This window comes from Microchirus variegatus (genome assembly GCF_963457635.1).
Source record: "Microchirus variegatus genome assembly, chromosome: 18".
Taxonomy (NCBI): domain Eukaryota; kingdom Metazoa; phylum Chordata; class Actinopteri; order Pleuronectiformes; family Soleidae; genus Microchirus; species Microchirus variegatus.
Window position 1 is genome coordinate 3,518,360 of NC_139819.1, and position 20,053 is coordinate 3,538,412.

At 39.9% G+C, this 20,053-nt stretch overlaps 2 protein-coding genes across 2 annotated transcripts; both read right to left on the reverse strand.

The window, feature by feature from the left end:
* Window positions 1-961: 961 nt before the first annotated feature.
* On the reverse strand, window positions 962-15,428 carry skic3 (SKI3 subunit of superkiller complex). The gene is made up of 41 exons (XM_083905312.1): window positions 15,401-15,428; window positions 14,699-14,799; window positions 14,437-14,580; window positions 13,740-13,831; window positions 13,563-13,638; window positions 13,313-13,459; window positions 13,073-13,171; window positions 12,826-12,934; window positions 12,580-12,720; window positions 12,388-12,486; window positions 11,898-12,022; window positions 11,737-11,823; window positions 11,519-11,622; window positions 11,304-11,430; window positions 11,003-11,182; window positions 10,765-10,889; window positions 10,418-10,668; window positions 10,221-10,323; window positions 9,930-10,112; window positions 9,707-9,854; window positions 9,538-9,616; window positions 9,026-9,087; window positions 8,895-8,951; window positions 8,747-8,815; window positions 8,576-8,650; window positions 8,346-8,487; window positions 7,684-7,777; window positions 7,513-7,590; window positions 7,304-7,428; window positions 7,083-7,206; window positions 5,973-6,197; window positions 5,517-5,589; window positions 5,297-5,350; window positions 4,868-4,979; window positions 4,625-4,753; window positions 4,412-4,536; window positions 3,598-3,762; window positions 3,239-3,391; window positions 2,584-2,714; window positions 2,300-2,429; window positions 962-1,442 (listed from the first exon to the last, which is right to left on the reverse strand). The coding sequence occupies exons 2-41, from the start codon at window positions 14,786-14,788 to the stop codon at window positions 1,362-1,364; spliced, it is 4,713 nt and encodes a 1,570-aa protein (XP_083761438.1). The 5' UTR covers window positions 14,789-14,799; window positions 15,401-15,428; the 3' UTR covers window positions 962-1,361.
* A 592-nt stretch (window positions 15,429-16,020) lies between these two features.
* Window positions 16,021-20,029, reverse strand: arsk (arylsulfatase family, member K; the record flags this gene model as incomplete). Its single annotated transcript, XM_083905109.1, has 8 exons — window positions 19,937-20,029; window positions 19,253-19,382; window positions 18,986-19,145; window positions 18,604-18,886; window positions 18,333-18,504; window positions 17,754-17,978; window positions 16,368-16,583; window positions 16,021-16,295 (listed from the first exon to the last, which is right to left on the reverse strand). Exons 1-8 carry the CDS (start codon window positions 19,955-19,957, stop codon window positions 16,021-16,023), a joined length of 1,482 nt encoding a protein of 493 aa, XP_083761235.1. The 5' UTR covers window positions 19,958-20,029.
* Between the last annotated feature and the right edge of the window lie 24 nt (window positions 20,030-20,053).

Here is a 20,053-nt window from a genome sequence, read left to right on the forward strand (position 1 = left end):
ACCAAAAAAACGTTTTTCAAAAAAATGGTCAGATTTTGGACGACATAGTATAGTATGTCGTTTTTGTCAAATTTTGAAAAAAAAAATTCTTCAAAAAATGGTCACATTATGGACCACATAGTATAGTTAGACGTACTACATAGTATAGTATGATGTTTTTGTCAAGTTTTGGACCAAAAAAACTTTTTCAAAAAAATTGTCAGATTTTGGACGACATAGTATAATATGTCGTTTCTGTCAAATTTTGGACCAATTTGCTTTTTCCAAAAATGGTCACATTATGGACCACATAGTATAGTAGGACGTACTACATAGTATAGTATGTCGTTTTTGTCAAATTTGGACCAAATCTTTTTTTTTCAAAAAATGGTCACATTTTGGAGACATAGTATAGTATAACATACTACATAGTATAGTTGGCCGTTTTTGTCAAGTTTTGGACCAAAAAAATGTTTTTCAAAAAAGGTGTCAGATTTTGGACCACATAGTATAGTAGAACGTACTACATAGTATAGTATGATGTTTTTGTCAAGTTTTGGACCAAAAAAAGTTTTTCAAAAAAATGGTCAGATTTTGGACGACATAGTATAGTAGGACGTACTACATAGTATAGTATGACGTTTTTGTCAAGTTTTGGACCAAAAAACGTTCTTCAAAAAAAATTGCAGATTTTGGACGACATAGTATAGTATGTCGTTTTTGTCAAATTTTGGACCAATTTATTTTTTTCAAATAAATTATCGATTTTGGACGACATTTCTCTTTTTTTACTTTTACTGAAACAAGTAAATTCTTTACTGAGAGTTTATCTGTTTCTTTGTGTAACATGTTTGTAAATGAGTCAAGGAAAAAGGTTTATTCTTCAGATTCTTTGTACGCTGCACAAAGACAATAAAGGAATCCGTGTTCGTCTGCGTCTTTTATTTGTTGTTCACGTTCAATCAATCAAAGTCAAACTGTCATTACATATGAAGCAAAGTACATTTATTTCAGCCTCAGTGTGGATGGTGGAATATTTTAAAATCCATGTTGAAGAAACAGAAACATGATCATGTTAAAAAATGTTTGATTTCCTGATCAGCTCAACACTGTATGATGTTTAAAATATCAGACCTCTAATGCCCAGTTTAATTAATGCAGTGAGTTAAATATACAGTCGGCAGGATCCTAGTAAAGTCATTTATTGTTGATGTGTTTTATGATATAATTGTTTGTTGAGCAGTTGATCTACATTCTGCTGAAAGATCATAGTGGAAATATAACAAAATCCTGCCTACTGTACCTTTAACAGACCCAGAACAGTTTAATTTATGAACCCCGTCAGCGACATGATTTGTGAGTTTCTTGTTGATTTGCATAATTCAGGATGCAGCGGAGGCAAGGACTGAATGAAACTCCAGTAGTCTTTGATCTCCCTTCTTTTTGGCGTGTTGCAAAAGGACCTATATAAAAAAAAAATACATGTCATACAAGTCAACAAGCAATGTAAGAACTCAAGAAATAAGGCAGGTTTACCATTGAGACATCATGGATAATTGAAAATATTATATTCAGGAAGTGAAGGAAGGGCGTGAAAGATTAAATTAGTAGACTGCATACGTGTTTGCAGAAGTGATGACATTTACTCAGTTGGTGCTTGAGTTTGTTTTTCTTTGTTTTCTTGAAGTGGAGAATTTCCCTCTGACGTAGAAACGTGAAATAAAGTCGATCTCGTAGGACTAAGATGAGCACTCTAGCACTTTGAACTAACTTCACAGTCAAGTACCAAGTTGTAATAGGATTTTAGGGGGTATTTGATTCTATTTGATTTTGAATAATTCAATGGCTAATCCCATTTAATATTCAAATGGAATTTTTGCTTGGAATGCCCAGTATGACGTTTTTGTCAAATTTTAGACCAAAAATATTTTTCAATTTTTTTTTTCACATTTTGGACGACATAGTGTAGTATGACGTTTTTGTCCAATTTTAGACCAAAAGTATTGTTAATTTATTTTTTTCACATTTTGGACGACATAGTATAGTATGTCATTTTTGTCAAATTTTGGACCAAAAAATATTTTTTACAAAAAATTGTAAAATTTTGGACGACATAGTATAGTATGACGTTCAAAATCATATTTTGGACCAAAAAATATTTTTCTAAAATGTTTTTCAAATTTTGGACGACATAGTAGAGTACGACGTTTTTGTCAAATTGTGGACGACATATTATAGTATGACGTTTTTGTCAAATTTCAATCCTATTATTGGGTTAGGGTTAACAGTACATGACTATCTAAGGCAGGTGTGTGCTTACATTGATCAGCTCCTCGTCATTTTTGGCATGCAGGTGTCTAAGAAGGTACCAGCTGGCCACCTGAACCACCGTCACTGGGAAGTCTGGAGACGACACGTACACCAGCCTCTCCAACAAACGTCTTGTTTCCCTGTAAAAGACACATTTGGGTTTGAGTTATTCTGACTTTGAGAAATCCAATTTAGGACAATTTCAGTCATGCTTTTATGAATTTATAGTCATTTTCATGTAAACGTACTAATAAGATACACCCGGGGGGGGGTGAAACCGTGAAAGGTACTGACCTTGCTGCCATCTTGGTCACATACTGGAGCAAAGCCTGGACGAGCAAAGACACAGGCGACGAGTCCAGCTTCAAAACCTCAGTGGTGGCTTCTACTACCAGGTCCTTCCACTCGTCTCCTGGGACCTTGGCCTGAGAAGACGCATATAAAAATTAAAATAATATTAAGTTTGTGTGTGTGTGTAGTAATATACATATACTATACTATATTCAAATCTAAAAATGTCCTCACTCTGCAGATCGCTGCAGGATCCAGATCAAGTTGCAAGATTATTATTGTAATAGCAGTATTGTTGTCTTTATAAGGATTTAAATTGATATCAGTCTAATTTCTACCTCAATTCCTGCCACTACTTGTATGAATAACATTATTACAGTATAAAAAGTATTGCAGTGTCTTTAGAAACTACTAAAAACAGTACACAATAGAACTGTTAAACATCAGCACTATACAAATACAATTTGATTTGATTTCAAATCTGCCTGTCATTATTCTAAAATTCAAGTAAAAGACCATTCCTCTAATGTTTATGCCGACATTTGAGCATCAAACCTACATTTTCTGGAGGATACAGGTTAAGGCAGAAGGAAGAGGATCACAATTAAACTATATTGTAGTTTAAAGTATTGAGAGTGGTGTCTTCATGGAAACTCACCACACAGGGTCCCAGAGCGAGCAGAGCTAATCTGAGCAGACTGGCGACCTGGCAACTGTGCAGGCCGAGCTGTGAGGCGAGCTGCAGACTCTGTCTGTAAGACATCACTGCCTGGACCAGCAGACCCTGGCTACGATACACTTCAGCCAGCCACTGAGAAGAGAAAAGGGGTCAAAAGAGAGGATTTAGACAGAAATATGGGAGGTGAAGCCACAGAAGTCGCATGAATCAAATGCTGTGATGACTTTGAAAGTATTTACTGCTTCAACATTCAAACTGGTGACAAACGTGGACTAAAACTGAACGTGAGAATGAAAAAAAAACATATGACAGAGTGAAACGTCCGTGTGTCCACTTACATGCCATGCCCCTATATTGGTGGGGTTCATCATCACCGCGTTGCTGAGCTGCTCCAGCACAGAGTCTGGGAGGACAGCACCACTGTTGGCCACAAGGAGGCGCTGACATTGTACCTGTCTCAGTGACAGTATCACTGCGGGGTGTTCTGGGGAAACGCTCAGCACCTGGGACACGAATGAAGTTCTTCAGAAATAACACATCGGTCCTCACAAGCAATAAATATATAGGGTTAGACACTTAGTTATGATGGTTAAGATATGGGTTAATGATGTGTCCTCACTAAGATATAAAAACTAGTTTGTGTGTGTGTGTTCTTGTATGGTAAGATACTTTTTTTGGAAAAAAATTTCAATTCATTTATTTTTTTTAAATCAACTTTTTTTTTAATGAATTTTTAATCATTTTTTATTTGAAGAAATACCTTTAAAAAAAGTTTTTGTTGAAAAAAAAAAATTGAAAAAATAAACTTTTTTTGAAAAAAAATACTTTCTTTGAAAAAAATTACTTTTTTTGAAAAAATTACTTTTGAAAAAAATTACTTTTGAAAAAAATTACTTTTTTTGAAAAAAATTACTTTTTTTGAAAAAAATTACTTTTTTTGAAAAAAATTACTTTTTGAAAAAAATTACTTTTTGAAAAAAATTACTTTTTTTGAAAAAAATTACTTTTTTTGAAAAAAATTACTTTTTTTTGAAAAAATAAACTTTTTTTTGAAAAAATAAACTTTTTTTTGAAAAAATAAACTTTTTTTTGAAAAAATAAACTTTTTTTTGAAAAGGACAGCTGTGTCGACCTGTGTTTGTGTTTTCATACCTGTGAGCAGAGGGCTTCAGCCTGCTCCAGTTGTCCTCCCAACACCAGACCAGAGACTGCCTGTTGTAGAACCCATCCCTCCAGAGTCTGGGCCAGAGGTCGCTTTATCTCCTCCACACCGTGCACTGCGAAACAAAGCATCAGTTACACATCTATGCACGCACACATCGAGTATATACACACAAACACACAGGACAATGCATCAACACACACCTTTCTCAGAAACCACAGACATAAGAGTTTTCTCCAGGCCTCGTCTGCACGGAGCTGAGCCTGAAAGGTAACAGGATGTGTTTTCTGTGTGACAGGCAGCCATTAACCCTGCCCACGCTGATGGATCGTCTGAAAGACGAGAGGAAAGGAACATTTACAGCAGTGTTTCACAGTCTTCCTTTGATGTAAGGTGGTTTTATGCATTAAAAATGAACTAGTGCTGTGAAAACGATGTGTATCTACCAGGACAGAGCAGCACGGCTCTCTGCAGAGTTCTCAGCGCGTTCCTTTGACTGTCCTCTCCCGAGTGTCGTCCAATGGCCAGCTGGTTCACTCCGCTGTACAGCAGCGCCCTCTGCAGGAACACACAACAAACAAACAACAAACGAACAACATGGCAGGGTTAAAATAAGGAGGAAACTATTTTCTCCTGCAATACGTTGAACATAATAAAAAAGGCAGTAAAGTAAACAGGACTAAATTTGTGACTGTGACATAAACCTTCACCATTTTAACATAATTACTTACATATTTCTGTGTATTCAGCCTGTGGTTTTGACAGAATAATTACATTTTTAAACATTTTTCTGTACCTGCATTACATTCCCACATGCGTTTTTGTTATTTAGTTATATCCATTGCAATAGAACTCTTATTAACTCTTATTATTACCTTTCCTTGGGTCATACTGGAGAGACAGGCAACATGACCGGCGACCGCTCCACCCTGGAATCCACAGAAAAACCAAACCATGAACAAAACCAACAGGACAATGAATCAAAATGTCAGCAAGAGTGAATTAAACTGATCATTTCCTATGTTCATACTAATGATGATTGTAAAGAATGAATGTGTGTGTGTGTATGTGTGTTCACTGTAAACACAGGTTTACCTTTGCCTTCCTGGGGTAGAACCGCGGCACCACTCGAGACAGCAGCGCCCACAAAGACGGGTTTCCAGGATTTCTACAAGTCAGAAAAAGCAGTCGGAGAAAGATTTAGTACGCGGAGAGCATCAACTACTGGTTTAAACAAATATCTGTTCAGCCTGTCAAATGGTAGTTACTCATTTAGGAATGTAAACAAGGTCAAGACAGTGGAAAAAAGATGAATAAAGTTGTTTTCACAGGTTGTGTAGGGCTTAATGACTTTCAATAATTGTGATTATTGTGACTGAAAGTGCGAGGAAATGGCCATTTTCATTTGAACACATATGCAAAATGATTACCGTGTGATATTTATGCAGTCTGTAGAATATGAAAAAAACATGCAGACATGCAAATTATCACTAATCATCGCAGTACAGTCCATCATTAAAGTGCTCAAAACAGTTCTGACGAGCAGCGTACCTGTGAACAGCTCTGGAGGCCTCTCTCTGCACGGCACTGTAGTTACCCTGAAGAGCCAGCAGGGTGCACGTGAGTAAACACCGCTGCTCGACAACACTGCCCGATGCCGAACCTTGCTTCAGAAGCTCCGTCAGTGCGGCGGCAGATAGCGTGACGTCCCCGTGGACCAAACCCAGGGCACATAAACACAGCAGAGACTCTGAGATTGGCTCCTTTAACACGGAGCTGTGGAGACGGAAATAAGAGAAAACCCTTTTGTCAGCTTGCAAGTACAGTACGTACTGGACAGCACAAGTCCAACAACTGAAGATGACTATGATGGATACTAAGGGTGAATTCCAATTCCTTGCTTAACCCTCAATCTCAAAGATGTGCGCTCCCTCTAGTGCAAGTGCTGTCCCGATTCTCAGAAAAATGAAGTTGAGGGGCAAGTTTAAGGGCTGTATCGCCCTCAATATTGAGATTTTCCGAGACCACCCTTGGGAGCAAGGGCTACCCAGAATGCTTTGCGTGTTTTTCACATAACAAAGATGGCGTCGAAAGCAGCAAAACGAGTAATTTTCTTTGTTAATAGAGATATAAAAATGATGAAAACCATTGTATTATCTTAGTTTAGGCCCATATTATGGACTACTGACGTCATTGTTTTTATTTTACGATCTTTTGTCAATAGCCGGCCGGTGTGGACAAGCGATCGTTTGCTATGGTTTACTTTTCAATAAGCCGTGGTGTGTGGTAACTGTCAGCTGAATATGTCCGTGGTTGTGGTATTTGTATGAGTATCATCTTATAACTAACTGACAACCTAATAACTTGACTGACAAACGGATCGTAATAAATAATCCTGACGTAAATGTGTTCTTCTTCTTCTTCTTCTTTTTTGGAGTTGACAGACTGGACGCAGCTTTCGCGTTATTCTGCCCCCTACAGTCTGAAGATGTATCTGCATTTAAGGGGTGTCCCATTTCTAAGTGACAAAATAATCCTCAACACTTGGTTTTGAGGGCCAGTTAAGATTAAGGGTTGAGCTTGAGGGTTAAGATAGGAATTGGAATTGGCCCTAAGAGTGGACTATCTACGGTCTCCTACAAAACCAGTGTGGACTCTCACCATTTGAACAGCAAAGTCTTGGCTGAGTCCAGATTCCCCTGTCGGTGCTGCAACAGGGCCAGAGCTGTTAAGATGTACGCCTTGTCCTTCTCACTGGGAGCCACAGCCAAGGCACGTTCATAGGCTGCATTTCAAACACAACAGTTTACAGGTTATTCCCAGTTACTCAAACATACCGTACATCATCTCAGATTACAGAGCGTCCTCCCACAGTCTCTCACCGCTGATGCTTTCTGGGACAAGTCCAGCCCTGAAGTAGGCCAGAGCCAGTCCGGTCAGATCACTGAGCTCCTGCAGCGGAGTCGAATTATAGACCTTCACTGCCTCTTCCCACTGACCTGAGGTGCTGCACAACACAAAGGGTGGTACTGAAGAAGCTGGGAATGGTTAAAAAAAAAAGTGCTTTGTTATGACATAAGCTAGCCGTTACCACAAAGCACGGCCATAGCTGCCCAGAGCAAAGGCCAGTTCTTCTGTTGAGGACATGGACCGCAGCAGCTCGACCGCTCTGAGGGAAGACAATTAAAAACAATTAAGTTTTAAAAATGTGTTTCTCCTCTTGTTGCGCTGCTTTACCTGTCAGTGTAAATAGGATAGAAACCTTTGGTACGCCTGTAAGGCCTGTCTCTTCAGCTGCAGATGCTCGTTCAGGTATCCAAGCATGATGAAGGCTTCGGGGTCAGACTGAATCCTCTCTGAGAAGAAACAAGAGGAAAAATCATGTCAACAGTTCAAACCTGGCTTTTCTCCCAACGTGTATTTAAATACACACCGACATCATATTGACAAGGTCAAAATGATGTTTTAAACGTGACCGACTGTGCAGAAGCGTCTCGTGTCATTGCGTTTGTGCATAATTATGTGAGTGACGGGATAGAAAAATGTGTTAGGAGGAGCTGAGTGAACCATGCATAACACAGCTCAGCTGCTGCAACATGAATATTGTATATAAAATGGATGTAATCGTCTGGTTTGAAAAGTGAGGCCTGAAAAGTAGAAAGAAACTAAATTTGAATGGAAGTCTATGAGAAAATGAACTTACTTGCTTCTTACTTGCTTTATAGCACCTGTAAACATTTTCCTGAGGAGTTAATGGTCTCAATTGCTAATTTAAACTCTTATTCAGTAGATCCTGATGTTTATTTAAGAGGAAATCTTATGGCTTCAAGATGTGATCCGATTGTGTTAAGACATCTACTTGTTAATGTTTATACCAGGTGTAAAAATGGAGACCTAGAGAGCTACAGTAATAAGAATGTGTACCTGTGTACTTGCTGAGTGCCACGTGAGCAGCGGTGATGGCGTTCATCTGGACTATGTTGTAGCGGTACAGCTCAGAGTCTCTGTTGCTCTTATCCAACAGGGTGGAACAAACCCAGTAGGCATAACCTTTAACTCCCTCCATCTGTTGGGGGGGGGGGGGGGAGGCGAGTTAAATACAGTAAATGATACAACGCTGCAAACCCCAAAGTATTTTTTCCAACATCACGTACGTGTGTGCTTAGTTCAGTGGTGTGTCTGAAAAGATCCATGGTGTCATAGCTTCCCACTCTCTCTGCGATCAGGGCCTGGTAAAAAAAAAAAAAAAATAGACAAAGGGGTCAAAGGGGTCACCATCGCTTCATGATGTTTTTGTCAGATAACATACGAGTGCAGTTCGTTACCTGTCCAATCCAGCAGTTGACATACAGCGGCTCCAAGGACTGAGCAATCTTGAAGGCTTCATGTGCAAGCTACAACAAAAAGACCAGACTTGAAAATGCCATATACGGTAAAAGAGGAAAAAGAGGAAATGATCGCACACACACATACCTCTATATTGTCCTTTTTCAAATAGACGGTGCCAAGGTTTGTCCAGGCAACAACATTCTGGAAGGAGATATTATTATTTGCATATTTTCTGATGATACTTCTCATTACCAGGCTAAAGCTGCTGTACGTACATTTGGCTCCACTTGTATGGACTTGATGAAGCAATGTTGAGCCAGAGCAAAGTTCTCAAGACCTGAGGTGACAGAGAGAAAGTGACAAGAACAGAATTTTGTGGTCATTCAGATGCAAATGGGACACGTTTCCCATTGATATTGCTATTAAACCTCAGATTCAAACTTGCATGCTTTTATTTATTTATTTATTTATTTATTTATATTTGTGATGACTTAATTCAACATTTACTGCACTGTGCAAAAAGGGGAGCACCAAGATTATTGATTATTATGTTTATCATATGACGAAATACTGGTTTTAGGCTGAATAGATGGCGTCTTAATCAGATTATTTTCAATTTATACAATTCTTTACAAGTATTTCTTGATACTTGAATAGAACACAATGTAAGGGCATTATTGCTGAGTTCAGTGCACAGGAACAATCCTAGCTAGTCCTCACGATGCTTTAAATCAGTATGACTTATGTTATAATTATTATAATAATTAATACTGTTGTGTGTTGTTACCTTTGTTTGTTGATATGACTCCTAGGGTGTTCCAGTAACTGTGATTCCCGCTGTCCATCATGATGGCCTTTTTTAAACACTGACAAGACGGGGGGGAATAAGAAACTCTTAAAAGAGCACACGTGGAAGCAAATAATGCAGAACTGCTGCGTGTAACCCAGTGGATTACCTGCTCAGCCTTCTGTAGGAGCAGGGATTGGGAGTTCTGGTCTCCCTCTGTGGGACATGGCAGCCTCGCCTGGTGATAGTAGTTCAGTCCGAGGTCGTACCACAGGCTAGGCACCTCAGACATCAGCTTCAGAGCGTGGACGTAGCACCTGCGGACAAATATTTGTATTTTGTGTTCGACATTACAGACGGCCTGAAAAACACGGCTGTGGACATGCAGCTACCTCTCGCCAATTTTGAGAGTCTGGGCCTGGTTCTGCACGTGGCTCTGTGTGTTGGGCTCTAAACCAGCGAGCAGGGCAGGCACAGGAACCTGAGCTCTGTCTGGTGAAACGGCGCTGACTGCGGTGCAAGCGTCGCCCAGCAGCTTCCACAAACAGGAGAGGTCTGGACGCAGCTCCACAGCTCTAGCAGAAATGAGAAATGAGGACATCTGATACACCGCGGGGAATGTGATAGTGATGTGTAACGACTCACAGAACGGGCATCATATCACATTAATGTCAAACAGTCACCTGAAGAGGTTCTGTATCGCTTGCTGAATGAGATCGATGGCTCCTCCATCTCTACAGTCCTCCATTAAACTCTTTGCCAGAGACAGCTGACACTCCCCAAGGCCTGAACCAACCCACACAAATCAAATTCCACATTATAACTGAGAAATAAATACAACACAACACTAAATCTTTAGTCAAATGAAACAAACGCCTACCTTTAAGGGCAGGAACATAGTCCTGCTGCGCTGTGATCTGCAAATACTCTGCCACGGCCTCTTTGAACTTGCCCAGGGTCTGTTTGATTGCAGCAGCCTGGTAAACGCTGTAGATGGAGGACGGCTGAAGTTGATGAGCTTTGCCAAAGGCCTTCAGAGCGGCGGTGAAGCTTCGGCGGTTCAGGTAGGCCTCGCCCAAACACTCCCAACACACCCAGTCTTCTGGGTCGGCTCTCAGTGCTGCCTGGAGACTGCAAACAAGAACTCCAGAGTCAGTAACGCTCAACACGTGTAAAGGTAAAAACCGAGGTCTGAATCTTAGTTGTCTCGGATTTTAAAATCCGTACTCTGCCACAGCCTGTTGATGCTCTCCGATCTTCAGGTAGTAAAGGCCTCGTCTCATCCAGGCCCACTTAGCGGATCCCGGAGTGGCTTTCGCTATCACTGACTCAAGTGTTGCTAACGCAGTGTCCTAGACGATTAAAGGAAGAGGAAGGACAGGATAAAGCAAGAGAGTTAGAGGTGCCTTTAAGGAAACGGTGAAGAACAACAAAACTCAAATCTCAGATCACCGTGGCCACTCACCATGTCCTCCAGCTCCATACTGAGGTCCACCGAGGCACCTCCCGACTCAGCGTCCTCATTGTCCAAATCAAAGGCCTTCTTATAACAACCACGTGCACGACCACGATCGTTAGCGACCTCCCTGTAAAAATGCCCGAGGTAGCGGAACGCAGAGCCAAGGTGTGGATCTAACTTTGCAGCCTGAAATGGACAAATTAAACTCAAATTAAACACTCAACAGTGCAAAAAATGGCAACAGAGAGTACTAAATGTATCTAAAATGTACAAAAGTAGAGAGATTATGTTAAATTATTGGACTAACCTTTAGTAAGTGTGTTTGAGCTTTGCTCCGGTCTTTACGGCTCTCCTCTCCCATGTCCCAGTAGAGTTGACCCAGCAAAAAGTAATACTCTGCACAGTCTGGACTCTCGGCAGCTGCCTTTAGAAAGCTACATAAAACATGAATTTAAACAGTATTAGTTTTATAATTATATACAGGAAAACTGAAAAGGATTAAGATGAAGGCTGTGAACTTACCTCTGCTCTGCCAGCTGCTGCTGGCCCTCAGCGCTATGTACGAGTCCTCTAAGAGCTAAAGCCTGGTCCAGGCTGGGGTTGGAGGCCACTAACTGTGATGACACCTGGAAGGAAAGAGAAAATAGTACAATTTGTAGTGAAAGACACTTGGATATAAAAATTAAATATTGTGTTCCAAATTATTCTCATAAATTCAATATGACAGAATTCAAAAATACCGTAAGTGCTTGATCAAGCTGCCCTTTATTCACGTGTGCACGACCTTTAAAGGCAACGAGGGCCGGGTCTTTTTCAGCATCTGCAATCTGAAAAATCCACTTAAGCGTTAAATAAATGCTTTAAGCAATTATGTAATGTCCAGATTAGTTAATCGTGTAACCTGTGAAAAGGTCTCCAACGCATGATCTGCAGCCTTTTCTCCTCCACTTCTGACTGAAGTCTCAAGCTTCAGCTTCAGCAGTTTGACCCTCAGCTCCTCGTCTCCAGAGACACACGTCGTCAGACCTAAAAGAACCAGATAAACACTTAACTTCAGTAGATTGTTCATAGACACTTATAAAAGGTCCAGCATGTGGAAATTAGTGACAGCGAATGGTGAGACTGCACATTTTTGTAGCACGACTGTGGTCTTTGCACAGTATATGCAAAGTTTTATTCTAAAGCTACAACAACCACATGAGGCAATTATACACTTACAACAATATAAGGATATTGATATGTAGAATTTCTGCCAATAAACCCTCATACTGTTAATTACTCTCATTACTCTCATCTGAGATATTCTTTTGGACAAGATTAGACATTTCATGCTGTTATGGATGGGCTATAGTTATTTATTATATATATATAGCACCGTAGACAACACGTACCTTGGGAGCATGACGCAGCAGTGTCTGTATATCTGTGCATCTTAACCTGAGCTTCAGCCAAACTGTACCACGCTGTGCTGCAGCTCATCTTCTTCAAGCCTGATAAAAACAGAAATAGATGAACCATCCCTCTCATTCGTTACCACAGTCATGAATGTCTATTTCAGTCTTTTTGTCGCAGCTCAAACTGACCTTGTGAAAGGCTGTTAATGGCGTCTTTATATCTTCCTTCCTGAAGTGCTTTAGTGCCCAGGCCTAAGTGACCTAACCCAGAGTCAGGGACAAGTTCGAGGAGGCGGGAGAAACGGCCGACTGTGTCTTCAGTCAGGACACCTTTGAATGAAAACAGAACATGTAGTAACATGTAAAAACATACCCTCTAAATTATAAGGGCCATACACATTCATTTCATTTAGTACATTTTCAAAAATACCTTACCTGTTTTTAGGTAATGAGAACAAAGGACCTCAAGAGGATAACTTTGCTTGGGGTAAAGGGAAGACATCGCCTCACAGGCCTCTTTCATTTTGGTTTCCTCTTGTGGAAGCTAAAAGATAAAAGTATAAATAATAATGAATAGTGTGAAACCCCAAAATGTAATTGTTCGGATGTTTAAATGATCAGATGATTAAGGAAAGACGACGTGGTCTTTGTATTTGATTGAGAGGAGAGAAAGTGTGCTTACTTTTGAAAGACGCTGAATATAATCAGCTGAGATCTTCTGGTGTTTCTCTCCTGGTACAGGATCCATGAGGAGCATGCTCTTCTCAAAGGCCGTGATTAACTGTTGACCACAAACAAACAACAATTACCAAAAAAACAAACATTAAGGAGAATATGAGCTTTATTGTTTTGTGTGTTTTAGGGGGAAATTGAACATTTTGACAATTGAGAATAAATCCACATTTGTAGAAATCTTACTGACATGCTGTTGTACTTCAGTGTTCTGCTCTTCCTCTTTAATACAGTCTGACAGGACTTGGGTCATTTCCTGCCACAACTGCAGCAACTCCTTCTTGTCCACAGCGTCTTCCTCCTTCAGCTGAATGAGCTGCAGCCAAACCTTTGCAAGCTGTTTCCGACACACAAATGCATTCATATATCGACACTTCAGCTTCTCTTGTTTTTAATTATTATTATTACGGACCACATGCATCACATGTAAGGTTACATACCTTACTGTAATCTTTGTCAGACTGATAACTGTCCGACAGCTTTTTGATCACCTCGTAACATTTCTTTCTGTCTGCGCTGTGATTGGAGAACATGGTGAAATTAACGACATCGGATGTAAGAATTGTGATCATATTTTATGGGAAACATGCGTCGATAAAACAGCTTCCACATCTTACCTGGCATACAGGTCAACTAGCTTCTGATAAATGTTGGGGAGCTCAACTTTGAAATCCCACTGATCCGTCTTTTCATAAAGATTGGCTAAGCCCTGCAGCACAAACAAAAAAATCATAATTAAATATACAATGAATTGTAAGCCACTCCTGGGATACACTTTTTAAAGATAACAAAAGAATGGCAACCAAATTCACAATGTAAATAGGGCTAATTTAATTTGCATACAATACAACACTTTTAACTACTTTTATTGCCATTTCTGTAACATTTAATATTTTCCACAAATTTTCCTAGAGATATGTTTGATAATCTCTTCAACTCCATTTTATGGATGCAGTTTTAAACATATACCTTCAATGCATTTCTGTTTCATTATTTCTTTTTGTGGCAGAATTGAAAATTCCACTTCACACTTTTATGCCATGTCACAACCAGCTGTAGGCTAATCTGGGATTGAGTGTTTCATTAATAGCTCAAAAAGTGTAGGTTAATGTAGGTTATGGCCTGTGTAAGAAATGATTAGAATTTAACTTCAGGATTAAAATAATGAACAGTCTTTGTTGACGTTTCAGCTCACTAATTTCTGTGGTTATGGCAAAAACAATGGCTGTGCTGGAAAATGAACATGCTCCCTTGTGTGGTTCAGAGGTTTTTGCATGACGATGTCAGTGTAACTATCCTAACCCAGTCTCTTACCTGCCATGCCAGCAGCTGCTCAGGCTCCAGCTCCACTGCCTTCTTGTAGGCTGAGTTTGACTGGTCCGATTGCTCCATTTCACTGGCTGCCAGGCCGATGAATACCCACGCATTATAATTGGTCTTGTCCAGTTTCAAAACTGCCTGAAAACACATTAAAGAAAGCAAGTTAACGACAGAATATCTCTGCGGCAAGACAAGCTTTGAGTCCCTCAGCATCCAGACTCATTGGATGAAAAGAAAATGTCCAGGTAAACCTTACCTTGCAGTGCTTTAGAGCCTCTTTGAACTCTTTGTTTTTAATGGCCTCTCTGGCACTTTTCAGCTCACTTTTCACTTCTTTACTGGCCATCTTGAGATGACCTGCATGAAACAAGAAAACAGCCAAATGACACAGGGTCCAAAACAATAACATTGCTGTTTTACAAACTACCAAGCGTCAACGAGAAAGCTGCACATGATGGTCTGTTATTGTTCACAGAGGTGGAAAACTTGTGCAAACGCTACATAGGTCCCGAGTTTTTAGAGAATGTATATCATCACAGCAATTAGCCTGAACATTATTTGAACTGTGTCTTACATTTAAAAGTACATATCCCAGCTAACACACCATGTACTGTACCACATAAGCACTGCGTAGCTTTTAATCAAACTATCGATACTGTGTTTCATGTAGCGCTTAAAATGCAAACAAATAAGGTCCCTAAACATTTAATCCTCCGCTGCCAAATTGACTTTACAGAGGAAAGTAACTAAAGAAGAGTATTATTGTCTGTGTTAGCCGTGTTTACCTAACTCTCTGGACGCAGTGTAGCATTAGCCGTTAGCTTGTCAGAGGCGCTATGAGGAAGAACAGCGTATAACAAACATTTATCTGTACATTATTAATAACATTACGTTGGTTCGGTTAACTGTTATTTACGTATGTTTCGTGAAAGTAAAACAACAACTTGGTGCCACCCACTGTTCGCGTTGACAACCTGCTGCCTCCTGGTTTCTGTCGTGACACGGAAGTGAATGAAGCGTAGCTACACTTTTCAAAATAAGAGCACGTAGGCGCACGGCCGGCTCATTACTATTTTGTTGCTGCTGAAAAGACTGGAATTTGCTGCCCCCAACACAACTTCACCACTAAAGGATCAATTTGTGGCTTATAATTTACAAATATGAAAGTATTTACATTTGTTGTTAAATATAAATAACTTATCAGACCTAACAGGCATTTTTACAGGGTTAAACTTCATATTAATACACAGAAAACAATAGTTTAATTGTTCTCATTCAACAATATTATACATATATTCTCAATCTGTTCTCCGTTTAACACCCAAAAAGCTTCATTGCAGAAAATAAAAATAGTAAAACCATCCACTGTAGGCAAAAAGCATGCATAATTACAAAAGTTACACCCAAGACCAACAAAATATATAAAAAAGATTATTCATTTTATTTTTAAAACACTTAGCAAAGGCATTTAACATACTTGAAACAACGTGCAAAAGAACAATTGTAGACCTTTGTCTGACAATAAAAGCATTTATCACCATTTCTTATCTCTCATAAAATAACAAACCCATTTAACCCTCATTGAAAGCCATAAAGCCAGCTGTCAATCGCTCTCTCATTAGATAACGCGTCTTTTTGCCAGTCTACATGCCACCTGAGATTAGCAATAACCTGGCTGTAATTTCTTCCCAGACTATCACGCCAGGCAGTAAACGCTCTTTTATTGTAGCGATGGACGGTCTCAGAGACTCTGGGATAGTCCACGATGCTGCGCAACAGATTGTCCAGATGCTGCTTCACAGCTGGGTGTTTGAGGACCACGTCGTAAAGTTCTTCTTTGTCCCGGGAAAGATCTACAGAAGATGAAATAAAGTGATAAGAATTTGATGCTGGGTTTTCCTTTCGTTCAGATTCTGAATGCTCACCAAAAAGCTGTGGAGGGACACTCCGGCCGTCTGAGTAGGCGATGTATTTCCACTTGCCGCTTCTCAGCATGTACGTAGAAGCATTGACGTTACAGCCATGATATTCACTCAGGACCCAGTCTGGACGTGGCTTCTTGGGAAAAGCTCCAGACTTGGACAGCAGAGGCAGCAGGGAGTGACCACTGAGATCACCCACGGACGCAATACCAGCGACGTCTGCAAAATAAAACAAATGTGTCATATTTAAAAGCATCTGTTGTTTTTAAAGCCAATTATGCCTGCTTAATTCTAAGACATTCTAAGAAACTGAAGTTTGTAAACTGCTCTCTCTTCCTGCACCAAAGTCCACAGAGAAAACCAGCGTTTTACTTCCTTAAGACGTTGATTTAATGACGTTAATTATAGTAAAAGGAGACGTATGACGTTTATGTGAAATTTTGGACCAAAAAATATTTTTCCGAAAAATTGTCAAATTTTGGACGACATAGTACAGTATGACGTTTTTGTCAAATTTCGGACCAAAAAAAAATTGTCAAATAAATTGTCAAATTTTGGACGACATAGTAAAGTATGATGTTTTTGTCAAATTTGGACCCAAAAAAAATGGTCAAAAAAATTGTCAAATTTGGACAACATAGTAAAGTATGATGTTTTTGTCAAATTTGGTACCCAAAAAAATTTGTCAAAAAAATTGTCAAATTTGGACAACATAGTATAGTATGATGTTTTTGTCAAATTTGGACCCCAAAAAAAATTGTCAAAAAAATTGTCAAATTTTGGACAACATAGTATAGTATGATGTTTTTGTCAAATTTGGACCAAAAAAAAAATGGTCAAAAAAATTGTCAAATTTGGACAACATAGTAAAGTATTATGTTTTTGTCAAATTTGGTACCCAAAAAAATGTGTCAAAAAAATTGTCAAATTTGGACGACATAGTATAGTATGATGTTTTTGTCAAATTTGGACCCAAAAAAAAATTGTCAAAAAAATTGTCAAATTTTGGACAACATAGTATAGTATGATGTTTTTGTCAAATTTGGACCCAAAAAATTTTTTTCAAAAAAATTGTCAAATTTTGGACGACATAGTAAAGTATGATGTTTTTGTCAAATTTGGAACCAAAAAAAATTTGTCAAAAAAATTGTCAAATTTGGACAACATAGTATAGTATGATGTTTTTGTCAAATTTGGACCCAAAAAAAATTTGTCAAATTTTTTTTCAAATTTTGGACAACATAGTATAGTATGATGTTTTTGTCAAATTTGGACCAAAAAAAAAATTATCAAAAAAATTGTCAAATTTTGGACGACATAGTATTGTATGTCTTTGTCAAATTTTGATCCAAAAAAAAGTTGCCAAAATTTCCTAAAAAAAAATCGTACCCAGAACAGTGGGATAGAGATCGACCAGAGACACAAGCTGATCGACCCGTCGACCCGACATCAGCCCAGGTCCCATGACCAGCAGGGGAACGTGGGAACTGCCTTCAAACATGGACATCTTGTAGAACTGCCGGTGCTCCATGGCTAACTCTCCGTGGTCGGACGTGAAGATCACGACGGTGTTGTTGAGCAGCCCAGTTTCTCTCAGGGCTGAAATCACCTGACCTGCTCAGACAGAAGACAGAGTGTGGTTGTACTCAAGTACAGTAACGTAAAGTATCACTGTGTCCTGATTTTGCAGGTTGCAGGATCCAGATCCAGTTTTGAGGCCACTACTGCTTTCTGCTGTCACCAGCGAACGGGATGAGGCCAGGACGGATACGAGGACTCATCAGGTCATCCCCCAAATCTCTGACCAGAAGAACCTTCACTACAGGCCGCGACAAACCCAGTGATCCAGATGGATCCTGGTATCTATATACTTTTTTACTCCTTATTTGTGGTAATTGTGTTTTGTAATTGTGGGCTATATAAATAAAATTTGATTTAATTTGATCTGTCACCACTCCTTCCTCTTACCCAGCATGGCATCAGCCTCCGCACACATGGCGTAGTAAAACGCCCGAATGCTTCTGACCTCGTCCTCAGTGAAAGCCCCGCTGCAGTTTTTGGTGAAGGTGGAGTAGTAATCGACGGGGTGCATGGCAGCCGTGGGCAGCCATTTTGGAACAGCGACCAGATCAGAGGAGACCTGTGTGTGTGTGTGCGCGCAAAAATAAAGACATTTTTCAATGACTTTTATAAACAAAACTCTGTGATTGTGTCACAACAACAACAAAAAACCCTTTGCCTTCGAGAGCCAGTACGGTGAGGTGAGGAAGGTGGATCCTCCCGCCGTGGGTCCCAGGGATTCAGTTTTGTACGGGTGAGGTAAATTTAGGCCGAGATAAAGAGCGAAAGGCTGGTGTGCGGACGCGGCCGTTCTGCGTATCCACTGCGCAGCCTCGTCCGTGTTTTTCCAGTCTTTTCCCATGATCCTCACGGTGGACGTGTTCCCGACGAGCTGCGTCAGCGGTCGGCCCTCCTGACGCAGGAGGAAGCCGACGTCTCGCGTCCAGGCCTCAACGCGATTGCTTGAGGACATAGATGCAATTCAAATAAAAACAACGAATAACATATGTTATAATACAAATACATACACTTAAAAATACTCCCTGACCGCGTCTGCCCACCTGACAGAGTGACTCCCTGAGGTGAAGTCCAGTTTGCCCATCATCTTGGTGCGGTATCCGTTTGCCTGCAGTAAATCCATCCACGTGGACGCGTTCGCGTCGAGGCATTTGAAGTTGTTCCACGACTCGGTGAGGTGAACGAACCGACCGCTCCACATTGCTGAAAACAAAGTTTAAACAGTCGAAATATTGAAATTGAGAGTTTCCACATTCGTTCATTCATTCACTTTCTACCGCTCTATCCTACACTAGGATGCTACTACTCACCTGCTCTTGAAGGGCAGCAGATGGGGGAGTTCGTGTAGGCGTTGACGAACGTGGAACCGAGCTGCCTCAGGTAGTTGGTAAACGGCAGCTGCACAACTCTGCTGCCGGGGTCAAAGGTCAGCCGTCCATCCTCGAGAAAGATGAAAACATTCAAATCAAACATAGAAACTGGTGAAATAAACAGTACACACACAGCGATTCATCGCATCGTCGTGTTCTGTCTGCGGTCGTAAATACACACTATTTACGGTTTAGGGCTGTAAATATTTACTTCTTTTATAATTAACAAATCTGTCCATTATGTTCTTGAAAGAACAATTAGTTTTAATTATTTGTTTTTGCAGCTGGATATCCCTCACCTCACCCACTGTATTCCACTGTTGGAAAACCTACGTTAGCATCAAGACTCAAAATATGTTTAGTTTTGTCCATTGTGGGCTACTGTAAAAAAACAAAAAAAACAACAACATGGTGGTCCAAAACAGCAGAGCTGGGCCATCCCTTGATATACATTTTATTTTATTTTATTTAGCAGAGAGTTTGAGCAATAAAAAACAAGAATGTTTCCAATCAAGTGGAAAAACGCATAAATAAAAGCCTAATTAAAGTAATTTCAACAACATTTTACACACTGTTTGGTGTTATACTGGAATAAAACAGTAGTAACTTAAGAGTCAAACTCACAAATGCATCACTCATCACCATCACAATGTTAGGTTTGCTTCCACTTTGGCAAAAACTTTGACGGTAAGTTTGAAGCAGAAAAATAAAAGTCAAAGTGAGTGGTGATGAATTCATGGC